Source organism: Erigeron canadensis, chromosome 8, assembly GCF_010389155.1.
Source record: "Erigeron canadensis isolate Cc75 chromosome 8, C_canadensis_v1, whole genome shotgun sequence".
In the NCBI taxonomy this organism is placed as follows: domain Eukaryota; kingdom Viridiplantae; phylum Streptophyta; class Magnoliopsida; order Asterales; family Asteraceae; genus Erigeron; species Erigeron canadensis.
In genome coordinates this window covers 1355271-1376129 of record NC_057768.1, presented here as the reverse complement: position 1 = coordinate 1376129, position 20859 = coordinate 1355271, and the positions used below count along the sequence as shown (strand labels likewise).

Below are 20859 nucleotides of genomic sequence, written 5' to 3'. Positions count from 1 at the left end.
TCATCCACTTCGACTCCATGATACACATTATTTAGGTTGCATATAATTGAAGAACCAATTCAAATATGTTGATTTTATAACCGAGAACTAAACAAAGACTCACCGCGTACCCGTCAAGTTCGTTACTTTATTCAATTCCCTTGATTAACTAGTTCCATTACTAAGACCGGTACCCCAATACGCCTTTCATAACTTTCCTAGCCAACTAATTGTTTTGGTTATTTAGATAACAATTGTGTCTATTGATTGTACCCAACCATTAACCCGTTAACCCTTATTAACTATTAATTACTTTCTACCGTACCCGTCATAGAAACAATTGCTTTTAACCAAGCAATCAAAATAACTTTTACACAACCTAAGTCACCACTGAGATCATGCAAAAACTATCCGCAATTAAGAGTTAAATAACAAAGAATTAATAAGCTAAGATTATGACACAACGTTAAATCAAATCAACTTGAAATTCAAAATATTATGCAACCATTATTCAATGTGTCACTTCATCTTAGTAGATGATTAAAGATTTAGCTACTCATGGCAAGAAAAATAAAACTAACAATCATCGTATAAATAAAATCCATAATAATTGTCTAGTAATATAGTTCTTGCAATTAAAAACTAAAAGTAATAATAAAAAAAGTTAAGAAAATCGAACGAGAATATAATTGCGGCTGATGAAGTTGATTTCTGTCGCAGCTCCTTCGCACAAAACCCACACTAGCTGACCAAGAACTTCGATTCCCTAAAAACTCTTCTCGTACGAATTAATTGTCGAACCTTCCTAGCCGATCTCAATATCAATTCCTTAAACTAAATTCGATAGCTAGATATGATCTGTTGTCCATTCGGTGGCTTCATGAGAATTAATATATAGACATATGAGTTTCTTTATCTGCTTTCCCTGGAGCCCACAAAATAACATAGTCGGTTTTGATGTCAGCCTCTTTTTCCCTCGTCTAACTTATTTATGTTAAATTCTCTTGATCAAAAGTCCAAAACTCACGTAAACTATTAGTCCAACTTTAATTTAATGTCAAAATAAATCAAGCTCATCTTTTCTTTTCTTTGAACTAGGCCGAGCCCACCAAAACAAACCAAAATATTTGACCTGCTTCCTTTTGTAGTATGATCTTCCATCTAGCGAGTGATGGACTTTTATTCTTCAAGTTCATGATTCAAGTAATAGATATTTCATCCTTGGCTCCTCATTGACAAATAATCTTCATTTGGTCTATTTTCGCCATTTTCATCTTATACACCTATAATCCAATAAAATTACATATAAAGTATAAAAGTGATAACAATTCAAGTATAAAATAAATAAAAGAAACGATATCGCGTAAAATAACTATGTATAAAATAGGCGATATCACCCACCTATGACCTTAATAACAAGAATATGATTATATGCATATACACTCACCTCAAACTTGGCTACTTGACACAATAAGGCTACAAACTCAACAATTCAATCTTCAATACCTATTTAAGAATAAACACATACTCCGTATCATCTATGGGCTTCATGACTCAATTGCCTTACATGTAACTACTTGTATTTCTCAATTCTAACATCATGGTGTTTGGCTACTCAACACTTTTCCAACAAAATTCCAAACGCTCATAATAAAGCTTTATTTCTTAATCACTAGCCAAACACCATAAAACATAAGATTCTTACCTTGGGGAATTTTCATTAACAACATCTCTTTCAATCAAATTATCCATTTATAAATCAAATTTAGTTAGGGTTTTACTTGAAAATCTCCAATAACAAACCCCCCCCCCCCCCCCCCCCCAATTCTAAGGCTAAGAACCCTAAATTTCAATAACAATTAAAACTAAGATTAAGGAAATAAATACCTCAAGAGAGAAAGACAAAAGATTAGGGTTCTCAAAATCACAATTTTTCCCCTTTTTCTTCCGAGAATTTTCGGCCACCACCACCTCCAATCAAACCCTCAATTTCAATTTCTAAGATAAATGGTGATGATTATTGTTATTGTTCAAGGATTAAGATTCTTTAATTTATGATTTGAAGATTCAATTGCATGGATTTTGGAAGAATTTTGAGAGATGAGTTAGTTAAAAGAGAAGTGAAACCTGAAGTGGGAAATATGAGTCACAAAAACTATGTGGCTGGCTTTCTTCTCAGATAGCCACGTCCCATACTAAAATTTTAGTGGGTTTAATACCTGCTAGCCACTAAAGTTCCAACTAAATTAACCCCTTAAATCAATACAAAATACTAGGAAATTAATTTGATGTCAAAACTACAAAAAGGGTTAATTTTCTATTACCTTAAAATATTGGGATGTTACACAAGGCTTGCGATTTTGACTTTTTTTGACTTATGGATAAGATGTTTTGTGAAATTTTCTTGTACTTGTTAAGATAGCAATAAGATTTTTATATACTTTTTTTTACTTATGAATTTACCAACAACTTTTCACCATAAACAACACCATAATTTTTTGTTTCTTTCATATTTGGAAAGTAAAAGGTATGTTTTTCTTAGCTAATAAGTATTTAGTATTTAATTTAGTTTTTGTTTGAAATGTAGAGTTAGGATGAAAGTTTGAGGCTAAACTCTGAGTCTTCTTAGGTACTGGTGTGTCACTTATAACTCAGACGATTTCTATAAATGTTATTTAACAAGTGAAATTTGGTACTGTTTGTCTTTCTTTGATCATGGTAATCTTGAAAGACATAAATCTAGTAACAAAGCTAAGATTAAAATTAATTAAATAGTAATTTCAACAGATTTATCAAGAAAGAGGACCACGTTATTACTGCACTCGAGTCAGAGGTGTAAACTGGTTAATATTTTGTTGCTCTGTGCTTGAAACTTACAGAAACTCGATGATAAATATTTTTGAGCAATCAAGTTTTTTAGTTGACTAGAGATAAAAGAAAGTTTCAACTTTGTACAGGTTCTTACTTGGCTGGGTTTTTGGTAGTTGGTATTGTTCTTTCAAAACCCTTGTATATTTTCAGTAGTTGTTTCTCAACATTGTAAATACAAGATTGGTCCTCGTGGTTTGCCACTTTTTACAACGGCATTAAATACTAAATACTTATTAGCTAAGAAAAACATACCTTTTACTTTGCAAATTAAAAGAAACAAAAAATTATGGTGTTGTTTATGGTGAAAGGTTGTTGGTAAATTCATAAGTAAAAAAAGTAGATAAAAATCTTATTGCTATCTTAACAAGTACAAGAAAATCTCACAAAAAATCTTATCCATAAGTAAAAAAAAAGAGTCAAAATCACAAGCCTTGCTTGCGGATCGCAAGACTTGCTTGCGAATCACAAGGATTCCTTGCGATCCTCAACTCCTCCTTGCGGTCTTGCGATTTTATGGGTATTTTTGGTGAATTCGAAGAAAGTTGGGTATTTTCGTATATTAAAGATGGTTTTTGGGTATCTAGGTTATTTTCTCTTTATAATAATATAACTTAATTATTTTGTCTTTTAAGTTTTATCTCTTGCTTTATTGTCATTCAACAAGATTTTTTTTTTGATTTCAATTTTTTTTGTCCTTTTATGGCCATTTCACTTAATAATGTAGCTTTTGTAGAAATGAAATATTATGTTAGAATTTTTTTTATTCACGAACTAACTCAATTATACGTCATTCTTGCAATAATTAAGAATAAAAAATAATTGAAAATCTTGGTAATAAATGAAATCGTTATCAATTATACAACTAAAATTATTTTTTTATGAGGTATTAACAGATTTCGAATCTATATGATTACTCTAAGAATTTTATTAATTTTTTATTTGTTTAGTTATTTATGTAATAATAAATTTACAAATTCAAATTAAAAATCATTTATCATTTCTTTCTATAACATAATTATGTGACATCCTTATTTTTTTGTCATGTAAAATTTTTACTAACATTTGTTAAAACAAATCCATTTAAGTTATATATGTAATTATATGTATAATATAAAAATCGCAAATATTTAGTAATCATTCACTATAACATTTTCTAATAGATCTATTATATTATGCGAGTAGTTTTTATTGTTTTAAAAGTATTAAAAATAACATCTATTATCTACTAATTATAATATTTCCGCTTAATTATTATAATGTTACCGTTGGACGTAAATATAATCTGATTTTAAATATTTAATATTCGGTGTATGTTTAATCAAAGTGACTTGTTTTCAAATAAAAAAAAATGCTAAGTGTGTCTAAAAACTATTGTACCTCCCTATTAAAAGTTGTCCATGAATCATAATAAATGTACAACTATTTAAAACATTTGAACCACAACTCTTATTTAACACTCTTATTTTAAGGTGTCTGGTGTCATTGCCGGCTCAATAGCTTTAGTGGGCCAAGCAATAGCTTTAGGCCTCCACTTTTTTAGGTCCCCCAAGTTTTTAAATTTTGGGGCTTTCTGTTTTTAGATCAAACAATGTAAGTAAATGAATAATTGTTGTAAATATATAAAGAAAGCATATAAAATAAAAACTTACCGCAGTTAGTCCAACTTTATAGTTTTTGTGGTTCACAACCCCATAGAATTGGAAAAGCACATACCACGACCCTAAGTGAATATGAAAATCTCAATCTGTGGTTCACAATTTCAAGCCCAACTTAACGCAGTTAGTCCAACTTTATAGTTTTTGTGGTTCACAATTTCGAAGACTAAGAATCTGTATAATTCGAAGTTCCAACTGCGGCTGATGTGGTTCACCATTCCTACGAATCAGTATTTCTTTTTTATTTTTGCACTCTAAAGTTTTATACAGATTTTGTGATTCGATTCATTCAAAAATGAAAAAGACTTCGAGTCTAAATAAAAGAGAAGAATTTTTTGTATAGACTTGAAAAATGTCCCAAATATGGTTTCGTTTAAGGTATAAAAAATGTTAAGCCGGCGTGTTAACACAAGGTTAGTAAATTAATAAAATTCATGGCAACTCTGTATTTTTTTTCCCATGTGATTGAGTTTGCTTCGATCTTTTTTTCGAACGTAATTGAGTATGCTTCTAATTTTAAATGTTTGAAGTTACACTTATTTTGAAGGGATATAAACGTACACGTGCAAACTGCGATACAAACCCGTACACGAAAACTAAAAAACCAATCTGGATTGGAACTACTTCCCTGTTATTTCAATAATTTAAATAAAATTTAAACAAATTAAATCTTTTTTATATCTCTAATAATAATAATAATATCCTTAAATCAATCGTTTTTGTTTTTCTTTCAGAAACCTTAAAAACAACAATAATTGAATTAAATTTTGAATAATCTGTTTAGGGTTTCGTTTTTGCAACGAAACCCACAAATATGGATTCAACTCGTCTCCACATCTTGGATATTTACACTCGCTATTGCGGTAACTCTTCTACAATCTCAATTATTTATATTTTACCAAATTTTAATTATTGTAATTGGTAGTTTGTTGTTATGTATCTATATATATATATATTGAGTTTATATATATATAATTTTGATGTAGAAATCACATGGGATGCGTATAGTATAGAAGGAGATGCAATATATAGGCCTGCAAACGAGTCGAAAAAAGCAAACTTATATAGGGATGCATTATCCGGGCTTTTGCAGTTAGTCGATTTAAAGGCGGACAAAAGGTATGTGCATACATTGTGGAGGAATACCAAGTTACTGAATTTTGAATGTTTGCTTCGTTGAAACGATTATTATGCTTTATTATTCTGCTTGAATGGCGTCGTCTGTCCTGTTTTGCCCGAGTTCTTTTTTTGTTCTTGTGATTGGTGTAAAGATAAAAGGAATGTTGATATGTATTAGTTGATTTGTAAGCCTTATTCTAGTAGAAAGTTTAGAATAGTTTTTGGGAGCGGAACGTGTTTTATGCTGTATTTTATACCGTGATCGTGATGCGCCTTTTTTTTAACATCTTGATGCAACAAAAAGTTTTTTTGGTGCGTCAAGGTTTGGTGCATCGGAATTCAGACACGTGTCAATGCTAGAATATTTCGTGTACTTTCTACCATATGGAGACTTTTCTCTTGTCTTCTTTCCTATAAACATCAAGTCAAAGGTTTGTCTGACCTGCAAAGGTTGTACGACACATGCTTCTTGAATTTTTTGATGTGATGTCGCATTGTTAAATGTTGATTTTTGGGGTCTTACAGATGTATTTGTATCCCATGGATTTGCTAGCTACGTATCGGTTTACTAGTTAAGATTGATTGATTGATTGATGAGGATTGTATTGCCTCTTAGTGACAGGATGCTGGAAGAAGTGCCTATGCTTATGTCAAGGCTTCGTTTAATGGTAAGATTTATCATTGGCTTGTTAAATGTTTTTGTATCCGGTTGAAACATCAATGCACTTATAGTTATAAATACATGTATCGTATTTTATTTTTGCAGGCAGACTCTCATGAGTTCTCCCGGTTTTATAATTTTGTGTTCTTCATATGCCGAGAAAATGGTCAACGAAGCATCAGTAAGTTTTTAATATCCATGAATTGTGGATGAAATTTTGTATCCTGTTACATTCCCTCTATTCACTATCTACACACCTAACCTAGATCACCCCTTTTCTTCTACGAACACTTCGTAGCCGTTAGCAGGGCAATCACGGCATGGAAATTAGTTTTGTTTGGAAGGTTCCGACTACTCAATCAATGGTGCAGTTTCGTTGAGGTGCTTTTACTTCAGATATTTATTTTTGGTTGCTTACATCTTTTGACGCATAAAACTGTATATAAGTCTGGCTGTTTTTTAATAACGTATTTCATATTGTAATCCATGTCATTTTCATCGCATCATCACCCAGTTTTTTTCTCTATGGTTTCTTTTTTGGTTTTGAATTAACTAAGTTTCAACATTTAACGTTTAGAAAAATCAGCGGCATAATATCTCCGAGGACACATGGAGGCAAGTTTTGGCTTTTAGTCGCTGTGTACATGAAAATCTTGAAGGATATGATCCCGAAGGTACAAAGATATATACTTACTAGTCTGCACTTTGTTCATCAACCTCTTTCTTTTGGGGAGCATCCTGCGTTATCGATTTATAGGTTGCAAAATAGCGGGTTGGGTAACAGGTCAAAACATGGAATTTTGAGGGCCATTCAGACAGCACTTTGGTTAACCTCCAAACAGTTTTTCGTCCATTGTTAGAAATTGGTTAAAAAAAAGAAGTAATTATTTATTATGATTAACGATACATCTTCTTCAAGTATTGCGATTTGGTGTTTTTGAACGTTTGAGTTGACACTTGATGATAAACCATTTGACGTTGACCCATTTCTTTATCTTAGGTAAATTATTTATTACCTGTTTGACCTGTTATCAGTAAAATGTAATCAAAATTAAATTTTTTTCTCATAAATGGGTTAAGGTTGTCACCTTTAAGTAATAACTAATAAGTATTAAAATAGGCTAATATATCAGCATGGATTTGGAGACTCTCAAGCTTTATGACCTATCTATCTTATTTGCTATTTATTTCTTTAAATGAAACACTACTCATTTGACCTGATATCTGTAATAGACAACTAACTTAATAATCTTCACTTTGAGGGTTGAGGCTGTAAAGTGTAAACACTTGAATAACCATCTGAGCCATTTCTTTCTTAGCCAAGTTATTCTGTACCCACTTGACCCAGTATCATCAAAACCTTTACTTATTATAAGTGATTAAGAAGAATGTAGCTTTTGCCTCTTTTCGACTGACATATTTTCTAAGTTCTAACAAAGCTTATGTTACATTGACTGTTTCAGGAGCTTGGCCTGTTCTGATTGATGACTTTGTCGACCATATGTATAGGTACTACCTCTACCTGAAAACGCATATGAGAAGATAAACTTATCTTTAGCTTTATTAAAGAGTTATATATACATTATGGTTTCGAAGAAGTAGTATTATAAGAATGATCCAAGATTTTTGGTCAAAGCAACTTTTGAGGTTATAAATACGCATATGCTTATGTTGCTTAAACCATTCTAACCTGTTTCTATCAAACGGGACGAAGCTGATTCCTTTTTATAGTTTACCAACCAATTATCACTAGAACATAATTCCAATTGCCCCCGTTTTGCTTGACTTCCCAAAATCTGGTTTGTTGTATCATATGGTGCATAGGCTAAAGGGATCTGAGGATGCTCGTAGCTTCAGCTGCGGTTGTGAAGATTCAGAAGCCCAACCGATTGATGACTCTCTCCCTGGTAAGCATTTTCTCTTGGCAAAGACGTGCATTATTAGTCGAGCTAGGCAAATGGAGCCAAATTGCTTTTGGCCCAGCGTTAATTGAGGTTGCCCAACAAGCAAGATGTTGTGGGTATCAGTCCCATTAGGGACAGTTGTGTGAGCAGTGATGTGTGAATATTCACCTTTAAGAAAGGCTGGGCAAGTGCACATGTGGCGCTATGTTGGCACAAAAACACTTAGTGTGCTTAGTTTTGAGTTTTTAAAGACTTATAGCTGTGTTTAAAGTTTAATATGATTTACAGTATTAATCATGTTTATGATAATCTACTATTTTGCTTAAAATGGTTTTAGGATTTTATGCATGCAATATTGTGACTTTAGACCTGTTTGACTTGTTAGAGATCGAGTTGTAAAACCTAACCTGGGAAAAAGTATCCATAAGTAAATGACCATATATATCACCTGTAGAAAAATGAGACCCTTCACTTTCTCATTGTTATTGCAGGTTTGAAATTCTTTCCTGGTGTAAAGAGGAAGTATGGTGAGGACTTGCAAGGCCAAGAATTCGTTGATATTAGTGACACAATGTATATTAAAAGAAGGCACACTGATTTTGCCAATAAATTGGTGAACCAAGATGGATATTTATCGAGTAATTCCATATATGCTTGCACAGAAAACTTGAAAGAAGATAGCCCATTGGGTTCCTCCAAATCTCTGTGTGCTATAGAAGGGAGCCTTTCAAAAGGTTTTGCAGAGCTTTTCTCCGGGCTTTCTTGTTTACAGCGGGGAAACTAAAGTTCCCTATACATTGTAATGTAATTTATTTATTTTACTTGAAAGCCATTGTAATGTAAATTCGATTAGATTATTCTGGGTTGATTGTATGCGAATAAAGATGACATCCACATTCTTGAAAGTGAAAAACATGAACTTTACACATATCCTGATATTATATTATGAAGTTACTTGATATTTAGACTAATTAGCATTCAAGGTGGTGGAAATAACATTGAACGAGTGCTTTGCCTTGTAATTCTGCCATGACTGATCTTTATATTATCGAGCTTCTGCTTGCACCATTGCAGTTGAGAAGTTGATATTTCAGGCATCACTAGCAATCGTGCCACGAGCTTCAACTTGATTATGATGAACATCATCTCTTTTTTGTAAACGTCTTCTTCCATAAGTTTCATGCTTCTTTTGAACCAACATCTCTGCTTTCCTTTTAAATCTTTCATCCATGACTCTTTCTTAAATATAGAAACATAAAAACAACAAAGAGTTAAATTATAATTTGTTCCTATACTGCTGGTTTATGTCATCAACATGAGTCACGTTGTTCACCTGTCTTAGAGTATGTTTAAGATTATGCAGTAAGTTGTAGCCTTGTTGGTCTTCTAATGGCGAATGACTCCATGAAAGACGGTTGTGTGCTTTCCTCCAAGGCTTTTTCTCATCTATCTCAATAAATGATTTGAAAGTCTTGATGCATTTCTCTATGGTTTTCAACACATCAGTTGCCCTAATCATCATACCTCCGATCCTTCCTTTGGTATCATTACCCCCGTTTTCTTGAAGAACATAATATTAGATGATTGTGAAAACACAGAAGGTACAGTTTACTACCTAGTACGTTAAAAAGTAGTAGATCTATTCAATAAACTTCAATCAACTAAAAATTTACAAGGTTTACTAATGACAACCATAAGGGCTGTTAATTAGACGTTGCTACATGTCAGTTGTTGCACCTTCCAATAGATATGACAGGTGGTTAATAATTTAAGATTTAAACACTGAAACATGAAAATGGCGTGTTATATATACTGTGCCGAGGGATGTCATTAGCAAAAATCAAAGTTATTTGTAGCTTTGAAATCAAGACATGTAAGAAAGGTTACAATTACTATACCTGAAACATCAGGAACCTGAAGTAGGCTCTTGTTGGAAGCCCTTTTCCGAACGAAATTCAGATACCTTTTGCCCCTTTCAGATCTTTCGTCGTTCATAAACCTCTCTAGCAGAATTTGAAACCTTTGAAATTTATTTACTAAGGTCCCACTGCATAGCGCGCCATAAGGAGACACCCAATTAGTACCATCATTGCAAGAAGCTATTATGCCTTCAAGCTTTTTGTATTGATCAAAAAGTGCTTCCCATGACAAACATGTTTGCGCTACATATACCATCTCAAAGTCACTTTCTAAGCTCTTTATAATTATTTTTTCACCAGCTGAATGCTCTTTCTTTGTTAATAATGCATCTGCAAGAATAGGAATGTTCTCTTAGTAACTAGGAAAAGATGCATCAATAATAAATTGTAACTAAACGTAAGAACTCAACAATAAAAAAGACGCTCACTTAGTCCACATAATCGTTCTTGGCTAAGAAGATCAAACCAACTCATTCTTTCTGTGTACAACTTGTAGAATGAATCTTTTTCTTCTTCATCAGGTTTAATTCCTGGTAATGGTGAAAGAAAATCTGTACAACAATAATCATTGATTTAGAGGCCAAAAAATTCAGTTTACAATGTACTGAAATCTTAAGGGCATGTTTAGTTCTGGAAAATGAGTTTTAGTTTTCCATTTCTAATTAAATTTCTCGAAAATGAAAAGAGTTTTCCATCTCTACTAGAAAACATGGTTTAATATACTTGGTTAAGTGAGATGTTGAAGTGGGGTGGGGGCGGGGTAGGGATGGACCGTACCCATTAACACTTTCTTGGCTCCATCAATGTTACCAGTCTCCGGATACTCTGGTAAAGTTATAATCTCCATGTCCCTACGACTATTGCAAGAGTAAGAACTCGTTGGTGAACTACTAGAACTACAAGAACAGATTATTATTTCGTAATCAAGATCAGAACTTGAGTGTACATATATTGTTTCTTGACCAACTGACTCCAGAACCTTACTGAAGGCAACATTAGGAATTTTATAAGATTTTTCATAGCATAAGAGCAACATCCCAGAAGTAGTATTTGAAGAGGTACATGAATCAGTTTCTTCATACCACACATCTTCATCTTCTACTTTAGTTTTTTCATTACCTAATCCAGAAGACGAGTGTGTTTTCATCAAGAAACGTCTTAAAAATGCAAGGAGCGGTAAAAATAGATACCGATCAAGGAGAAAGACCCAATTTTGTATGGTTTTGATCCATAAGTAAATTTGACAGAAGAAAAGAAAACAAGGATTGATATAAAAGCTTAGAGAAAACCATTTCATAAACCCATATGGGATCAAGTAGCATTCAACTATAAGCCAACAGTTTGCAAGCACAGCCATGCTCAAAAGACTTTGGAATGGCTTAGTATCAACATATAAAGTACCGTACTATTCTTGTGGGTAAACATTATTACCATGCTAAAATGCCTTACGAAGAAACTATATAAATTTCTTGATTAGATTAATTAATGGAGTAATTAAATAAGTACACTTGGTAATCACATAGAAAAAATATGATTGATAAATCAATTTCTTGATTTGATTAACACTAAAATAAGTACACTTGGTAATCACATAGAAATCTGTCATTTACTATAATTGATGTTGTCATTTGTAGTAACAAATTGCCATTTATGGTAACAAATTGCCATTTCCCACTCTTCTTGATCAATGGGAAAAGTAGTATTATTACTGTTTTTATTATTCGGAACTCTTTAACTACAGCACCTTCTTCTTTTTCTTTTATAAGTTAACATTATTTTCTGAACACCACTTGTTTATTTCCTCCATAATATCATTCCTTCACCTCACCATCTATTATTCCCAATCACGTCATCTATCACTTTCTTAACACCATAATTGCTAAACTTTTACGAGTCACGAGTGAACTCTTATGCGTTGAATCGAATTACACCAAAAAAGAGACGACTCTTAAGGTGACTTCTAATTTCTTTCGACTCTTACGAGTCGGGGGTGGCTCGGTTCGAGTCAAGGCGAGCCGCATACTCTTTTGAGTAAGAAAAGAACAACGAATGAATGATTGTTTTAGTTTTATACTTATGATTTTTATATATTACTCTTCTGTCCCATTAAAATGGTCATATTTTGATATTCAAAGTTTATATTTTAAGTTTTGATTTTAAATATATTTTTGTGTTATATAAACTTCGATTAAATTTATATAAAATGAAAACACTTCTAAAACACAATCAATTCATATAACTTTTATCAAATAGTAACACAAATAAAATTATTTATAAGCAAAGTTTAATTAAAAAGTTAAATAAATAATGATATTAACAAGTTTGCCATCCTTTTAATATATAATAATTTAACATATGCTCATTTAACATGCAATATAACTCATATTCCATTTGATGAATTTTATGTTTTTACGTTTATATATAATTAATAATAATTAACATTTTTTTATGAACCCATATTTTCTAATTTAAATTTAACATATATTTATTTACTCTGCGTTCCTACAAATTAATTAAACTTTACTTATGTCATATTTACAATAATAAATATCGAAAAATTATTATTATAATTATGAAAAAAGTCTCATTTATTTATATTTCTTTTTTTTTTTTTTGTTTTTTTTATCATTAACTTACACTTTTTAGTCTTTAAAAAAAATCTTATCATATACTTAATGTAATTATGACTATTATATTTTCTAGCTTTCAACTTAAGATAAAAATTTTCAATTTTTAACCAATCAATTAATTAAAAATTTTCTAACATATTATTAATAACTTTCTTCTTCATAAACATTAAAACTATATATTAGCTTGCATTTGCAATCCGTTTATAAAACAATCATGTATTTGACACTAGAATATATCTATATCTAATGTCTTTTATACTACTAGATCTATACTACTTTATAACTATAAGGGGTACTTGTGCAACGTAACGGTGGTAATGGCGATGAGTGGTGATGACAACTGGGTTAGGGGGCTGACATTGGTTGGAAGGTGGATGCGTGGTGGGTGTGGCACCACGTTGGAATACTGCCGCCAACCTCCTACCACGAGTGCAGAGACGGTACTAGGAAAAAATTTCAGATGAGGCAAAATTAAACAATCTGTGAAAAATAAATTTAAAAGGGGGCAAAATGTTTAAAACCTATAAAAAAAATTTAAAAATTTATGAAAAATTTAAAAATACATGACAAAATTCAAATTTTGAGGGGGGCATTAGCCCCCCCCTTTAGTACCGTCCATGCACGAGTGGTGGCATCAAATTGAGTGGTCAGACCACGCACCCCATAATCCACTTTCTATCAATCACCATCATATGACTTAACTTTTTTTTTTTTGTTTTGTTTTTAAGTTAAATTTTTTTAAATTGTAGTTGTGAAGCGAGTGGCCGGGTGCTAATAAAATTTGAATGAGTGGTGAGTGAGTGATGAAGTTGAGGTGACATAATGTGATTGGTTAAAAGTGAGTGGTGAAAAAAGAAGTGGGAGGTGGGATGTCATCCCTGTTATTAGTGCAAAGGTAATTAATGTAAAACGGATAGTGTAATTATTTTAAACGTTGAACGATGTATGTTGTAAATCATTTCATTATAAATATATATAATGGAAATGTTTAAATTAGTGAATAAAAGAAAATAAAAAAGTTTTTGCAAATAGGGGTTAAAAAATATATTTAAATATTTTAGGTAGATGTAGTGTATGGTTTAAGAATGTATTAAAAGTTAGTATTTTGAGTATTTTAAAGATAAAAAGTTTAAAAAAAAACTACTTTTTAAAAAAAAAAATAAAAATAAAAATTATTATATCTAACTCATGTTGAAAGTTACAATTCTATATAAATGATACGAGTATAAATGAATTAGTTTATACTTTCAATCCTTTTATATATTTTCACTATCCTTTCACATCACATAATTATACATACCACCACCAAAAGTCGACGAGAAAATGGACAACGAAGCATCAGTAAGTTTTTAATATCCTGTTACATTCCCTCTACGAACCCTTTTTAGCTGTAAGCAGGGCAATCATGGCATGGAAATTAGTTTTGTTCAGTTCGGAAGGTTTCGTTAGAGGTGTTTTTTTTTTATATTTATTCTTGGTTACTTGCATCTTTTGACACACAAAACAATATATGAGGTTGGCTGTTTCTTTTTTTAAAACATATTCCATATTGTAAACCATGCCATTTTCATCACATCATCACATCATCACCCAATTTTATTTTATATTTTTGTCTGGTTTCTTGTTTGATAATGGGTATGCTTGGCCCAAAAGCTTCAAGACTTGTAGATTATAGATATGACTAGGAGTTCGGCCTTCTATTTCAACTTTTGTTACACAAGCTTTTATGTTATTTAACTTTCGGGGCTTTAAGAGCTTTTTTTAGGCTGGGGATTTTGATTTTAAAAACATATCCAAACTGGGCTAGTGAATTAACTAAGTTTCAAAATAGCTGGTTGGGTAGGGGGCCAAGACGGGTAATCTTGGCGCCTTGAGGGCCTTCAAAACAGCAGTTTGGTTAATCTCCAAACACTTTTGAATCCAATGTTTGGAATCGGTAAAAAGATAATCTTTAGTAATTATGAGTAACAATACATCTTTAAGTATAGCGATTTAGGTGGTTTAGAACACTTGAGTTGACACTTGGTGATAAACCATTTGAAGTTGACCCATTTGTTTTTCATAGGTAAATTATTTAGTTGTATCTGTTTAAACTGTTATAAGTGAAATGTAATCCAAGTTAACTTGTTTTCACATAAATGGGTTAAGGTTGCTGCCTTTAAGTACTATAATAATAGGCCATGGATTTGGAGACTTTAAAACTGTATGACGCATCTATGTTCTTTTTTCTTTAAATCAAACACTACTCATTTGACCTGCTATCAGTAATAGACAACCAAAATTATTAATCTTCACATAGAGGGTTGAGTTTGTAAACACTTGAATACACATACAGGGACTTTTAAACCATCTGAGCCATTTCTTTTTTTTTTTTTAGCCAAATTATTTAGTACCCGCTTGACCCAGTATCATCAAAACCTTTACTTACTAAAAGTGATTAGGAAGACTATAGCTTTTGCCTCTTTTCAACTGACATGTTTTCTCACAAGGCTTATGTACATTGGCAGAGCTTGGCCTGTTCTTATTGATGACTTTGTCGAGCATATGTATAGCTACTACCTCTACCTGAAAACTCATACGAGAAGATAAACTTATCTTTAGCTTTATTAAAGAGTTATGGATATAATATGATGATTACGAAGTAGTACTATAAGAATGATCCAAGATTTTCGGATAAAGCAACTTTGGATGTTATAAGTGCGAATATGCTTTAGGTTGCTTAAACCATTGGGATTATTACATGTGGATGTAATTAAGTATGACCAAATGTTTATGTTAGGTAAAGATTTCGTAAAATGTCTTTGACATGTAATGAACGGTGATGGGCAAATCAATAGTAAAAAAATTCTGAAACATATACTAGTTATTGCGAAGTTTTGCTTAGAAAAAATAACAGGTCTTTATCTTTGTGAAAACCTCCCATGAGGCCATGACACTTACACATTTTAATAATTAAACATGGGATTATGACACTCGAATGTAACCAACTATGACTCAATAGTTATGTAATGTAGTGACCTTTCAAATTGGCTATTTGATGTAAGTACCTTTCATTTTTGTTCTTTTAATGTATCGGTTGACCTGTTGTACCGGTAGCCGGTCATAATGTTAGTTTTACTTTGGGATTATGGCACTAGAATGTAACCAACTATGACTGAATGGTTATGTTATGCAGTGATCTTTAAAACTGGCTATCTGATGTAAGAACCTCTCATTTTTGTACTTTTCATTTACCGGTTGACCTGTTGAACGGTCATGGTTACGGTTGTGGGTTATGAACTCCAACGAAATGGATGGTCAATGGTCTTAGACTATGACGAGGTTGTAGTGGGTAGTCTCGGTCTCATTTTTTCTGCCATTTAGGAGGTGCGACCATCTCTCCACCATCTCCACATCCGGACACGTGCCACCGCCGATTGCCACCAATAATATAAACAGATGTCAGCCACCACCCAGACAACCACCGTCGCCATTCTCTGTCAAACCCCCCCCCCCCCTTTTACCCAATTGTAAACCAAAGTTGCTGGATCTTGATTGTGGTGGGGATGGGATGGTCGGATCTTTTTGGTTAACAATGATGAAGTCATCATAACACAATTTGATTTGGGGATTAGGGTTTTAGTATGATTATTATTGAATCGTGTTCTGAAATCAGTAAATGTATATATGCATCTTTCTATATCTAGTGTTGATTTGTGTTCGGGATTGAAGTTAGACATTGAGTTACAGTTTCACATTTGCTCTCCGGAATAAATTGTTGTTACCGAAGATAGTGCCGAAAATTAGACGGAGAAGATGACCAGAGTATAAAGTCGTTGGACTAACCTGGTAGGATACATCGAGTAAACAAAACAGAGAGGTTCTTACATTAATTTTAACACTTTCGTAAGTTACTGCATTACATAACCATTCACTCATAGTTGGTTACACTCCGGTGCTTTAATCCCTATTCTTTTTTACGTCAAACGTGGCATTACCGGTTACAAATAGGATGTTACCCGGTAAGATACATTAAAAGAACAAAAATGGAAGGTACTTACATCAGATAGTCAATTTGAAAGGTCACTACATTACATAATCATTGAGTCATAGTTGGTTACATTCCGGTGCCATAATCCCATTAAACATTGGGCTATTGGAGTATGTCTTTAGATTAGGATGGGCCAAATGATAGAAAAGCCTCAGGTCAAGATAAAATTACACACTAGGCATGTAAATTGCCCAAAATTCAGAATGGGCCACATCCCATCCTACTTCTTAAGTGGCTCCGCCATTGGTAATGAAGTTTCAAATCTTGGTTATTAGATGTATCCGGGTATATGTGATAACCATATAGGCCGGCACTTGTAAGTTTTTATTGGTCGGGTACATCTGATTACTGGGATTTGAAGATTTGAAAGTTCATTATATGACATAAATATTTTACAAGATCTTTAAATAAAATAGACATTTGGTCATAGTTAGTTACCATCCGTAGTAATAACCCCTAAACCATTCTAACCTGTTTCTATTACATGGGTTGAAGGTGATTCCTTTTTAGACTTTACCAAATAATTATCACGTTTATACAAGTTAAAAGTCCAGGGACGCAAGACCTTTTCATCCAACACAAAAATAAAAAAAAATATTGCGGGAACATAATTCCAATTGCCCCATTTTTGCTTAACTGCCAAAAATCTGTTCTGTTGTGTCATGTGGAATGTGGTGCATAGGCTAAAGGATCTGAGGATACTTGTAGCTTAGTTAGCTGCAGTTGTGAAGATGTTGTGGGTATCAGTCCCAATAGGGTCAGATGTGTGAGTAGTGGTGTGTGAATATTTCACCTTTAAGAAAGGCTGTGTCGACACAAAACTCTTAGTGGCGCTGTGTCAACACAAAACACATACTTAGTTTGCTCAGAGATCGAGTCGTCAAAAATAACGTGGAAAATAGTATCCATAAGTAAATGACCAAATATATCACCTGTAGAAAAATGAGACCCATCACTTTCTCATTGTTATCGCAGGTTTGAAATTCTTCCCGGGTGTAAAGAAGAAGTATGGTGAGGACTTGCGAGGCCAAGAATTTGTTGATTTTGGTGACATGATGTGTTCCAAGAGAAGGCATGCTGATTTTGCCAATAATTTGGGGAACCGAGATGGATATTTATCAAGTAATCCCACATATGATTGCACGGAAAAAGCATTAAACAAGATAGCCCATTTGGTTCCTCCAAATCCCGCTGTGCTGCAGAAGGGAGCCTTTCAAAAGGTTTTTCATAGCTTTTCTCCGGCCTTTCTTGTTTACAGCGGGGAAACTAGAGTTTCCTATACATTGTATTGTAATTTATATTTTTTTTTACTCGAATGCCATCGTAATGTAAGTTTGACTAGATAATTCTGGGTTGATTGGATGCAAACAAAGATGCGCCAAAAGAGTTTGAAAGTGAAAAACAAGAACTTTACACATACTCTGATATTAAATTAGCATTCAAGAAGGTGGAAATAACAATGAATGAGAGCATTGCCTTGTAATTCTGCCATGGCTGATCTTTATATTATCGAGCTTCTGCTTGCACCATTGCAGTTGAGAAGATGATATTACAGGCATCATGAGCAATCGTGCCACGAGCTTCAACTCAATTACGACAAACATCATCTCTTTATTGTGATCGCCATCTTCCATAACTTTCATGCTTCTTTTCATCCAGCATCTCTGCTTTCCTTTCAAATCTTTCATCCATAACTCTTTCTTAAATATGGAAACATAAAAACAGCAAAAAGTCAAATTAGTTTGTTCTTATTCTACTTGTTTTGGTCAACATGGGTAATGTTGTTCACCTGTCGGAGAGTATGTTTAAGATTATGCAGTAAGTTGTAGTCTTGTGGGTCTTCTAATGGTGAACGGCTCCATGAATGACGGTTGTGTGCTCTCCACCATGGTTTCTTCTCATCTATCTCAATAAATGACTTGAAAGTCTTGATGCATTTCTCTATGGTTTTCAACACATCGGTTGCCCTAATCATCATACCTCCGATCCTTCCTTTGGTATCATTACCCCCGCTTTCTTGAAGAACAAAAGACCAGATCATTGTGAAAGCACAAAAGGTATAGTTTACTGCTTAATACGTTAGAACCGATTCAATAAACTTTAATCAACTAAAAAATTTACAATGTTTGATATTGAAAACCATAAGGACTATTAGTTAGACATTGCTACATGCATCAATTCTGTACATTGGTTAATGATTTAAGATTGAAGTAATCTGAAACATGTAATGGTGTCTTATATATTGGGTCTTTATATATATAGGAGGGTCATATCTCCAACTTAATACAGTACTTAATTATGTTATAAAGATTACATTTACGATACCTGAAACATCAGGAACTTGAAGTAGGCTCTTGTAGGAAGCCCTTTTTCTAACAAAATTCCAATACCTTTTTCCCTTCTCAAATATTTCGTCCTCCATAAACCTCTCTAGCAGAATTTGAAACCTTTGAAGTTTGTTTACAAAGGCACCACTGCATAGCGCGCCATAAGGAGATGCACAATTAGTGACATCATTGCAAGAATCAATTATGCCTTCAAGCTTTCTGTATTGATCATGGAGTGCTTCCCATGACAAGCATGATTGAGCTACATATACCATCTCAATGTCACTTTCTAAGCTCCTTATAATTCTCTTTTCACTAGCCGAATGCTCTGTCTTTGCTAGTAATGCATCTACAACAATAAAAATGTTCTCCTAATTAGTAACAAAGTATACAAAAAGATGCATCAATGATAAAATGTAACCTAAAAACTCAAGAATATGAAGGCGCTCACTTAGTCCACATGATCGTTCTTGGCTAAGAAGATCAAACCAACTCATTCTTTCGTTGTACAACTTGTAGAATGAATCTTTTTCTTCTTCATCAGGTTTAACTACTAATAAGGGAGTAAGAAAATCTATACAACAATAACCATATATTTAGAGGCAAACATTAGACAATGTATTAAAATCTTTAAACATTTCTACCAAGTATAAAAAACAGAATGGGCTAGACTATTACCCGTTAACCCTTTCTGGGCTTCATCAACGTTAGCAACCTCTGGATACTCTAGTAAAGTATCCGGTAAAGTGTATGACGACGAAGGGGTGGTTGAAGGCGTTACCTCCATGCCCCTACGACTACCAAAAGAGTAAGAACTCGTTGGTGAGCTACAACCAGAAGAACATGTTATTTCCTCATCAAGGTCAGAACTTGAGTGTACATATATTGTTTCTTGATCAACTGACTCGAGAACATTACTGAAGGCGATGTTAGGAATTTTATAAGATTCCTCATAGTGTAAGAACAAGATCCTAGAAGAAGTACTCGAAGAACTATATGAATCAGTTTCTTCAAACCACACATCTTCATCTTCTACTTCAGTGTTGCCATCACTTACCCCAGAAGACGGATGTGTTTTGATCAAGAAACGTCTTAAAAATGCAAGGAGCGGTAAAAATAAATATCGACCAAGGAGAAAGATGAAGAGAAAGATCCATTTTTGTATGGCTTTGATCCATAAGTAAATTTGACAGAAGAAAAGAAAACAAGGATTGATATAAAAGCTTAGAAAAAACCATTTCATATAACCATCTGGGATCAAGTAGCATTCAATTATAAGCCAACAGTTTGCAAGCATAGCCATGCTTAAAAGACTTTGGAATGGCTTAGTATCAACATATAAAGTACTACGAGTACTTTGTTTCTTTCTATTCTAAATCCCCTTCATCCACAAGCTTCCAAGATAATTATGCGTAAATGAAGTGGGTCCCTTTTCAGGAAAAGTCGAGCCTTTGGTTTTGATGTATGCAAACTGATATTCTGTGACCCTTCACTAGACGTTTTCCCTGATGATCCCAAGATGTTTACCAGCGAGGTTCGAACCTGGGTTTCTTATGAGACCTGCACGCCTTATCACTATGTACACCACTAACTTTTAACTGTATAGCACCAAACATGTTTTATATTATTATACTTTACAACACCTCAATGCATATTTGGTGGTGTATGGTTGAAAGCGAATGCAAAATACATATATCGAATTTATAATAACTGTGCGTGTTCTAAAATTGTGTGGGTCAAGTGAGTTCAGCACATGGTTATTTA

General features: G+C 33.1%; 2 protein-coding genes across 2 annotated transcripts; one reads left to right on the top strand and one right to left on the bottom strand.

Annotated features, from left to right (window-relative positions):
• Positions 1–5182: 5182 nt before the first annotated feature.
• On the top strand, positions 5183–9117 carry LOC122578881 (defective in cullin neddylation protein AAR3-like). The gene is made up of 9 exons (XM_043750930.1): positions 5183–5368; positions 5492–5624; positions 6241–6292; positions 6391–6466; positions 6584–6666; positions 6863–6959; positions 7749–7794; positions 8110–8192; positions 8681–9117. Exons 1-9 carry the CDS (start codon positions 5320–5322, stop codon positions 8971–8973), a joined length of 912 nt encoding a protein of 303 aa, XP_043606865.1. The 5' UTR covers positions 5183–5319; the 3' UTR covers positions 8974–9117.
• Positions 9118–18207: 9090 nt separating this feature from the next.
• Positions 18208–20398, bottom strand: LOC122580645. Its single transcript, XM_043752912.1, has 5 exons — positions 19774–20398; positions 19547–19669; positions 19094–19444; positions 18558–18784; positions 18208–18468 (listed from the first exon to the last, which is right to left on the bottom strand). The coding sequence occupies exons 1-5, from the start codon at positions 20396–20398 to the stop codon at positions 18208–18210; spliced, it is 1587 nt and encodes a 528-aa protein (XP_043608847.1).
• Between the last annotated feature and the right edge of the window lie 461 nt (positions 20399–20859).

Bases quoted from the DNA above. Each gene is read 5' to 3' on its own strand.
- LOC122578881 (XM_043750930.1), top strand. From the start codon at position 5,320: ATGGATTCAACTCGTCTCCACATCTTGGATATTTACACTCGCTATTGC. The intron at 5,369-5,491 runs GTAACTCTTCTA...ATTTTGATGTAG, and splicing joins TATTTACACTCGCTATTGCG to AAATCACATGGGATGCGTAT. The intron at 8,193-8,680 runs GTAAGCATTTTC...TTGTTATTGCAG, and splicing joins GATTGATGACTCTCTCCCTG to GTTTGAAATTCTTTCCTGGT.
- LOC122580645 (XM_043752912.1), bottom strand. From the start codon at position 20,398: ATGGCTATGCTTGCAAACTGTTGGCTTATAATTGAATGCTACTTGATC. The intron at 18,785-19,093 runs GTATCGTAAATG...TTGTTCTTCAAG, and splicing joins TCAAGTTCCTGATGTTTCAG to AAAGCGGGGGTAATGATACC. The intron at 18,469-18,557 runs GTGAACAACATT...TCCATATTTAAG, and splicing joins TTAAACATACTCTCCGACAG to AAAGAGTTATGGATGAAAGA.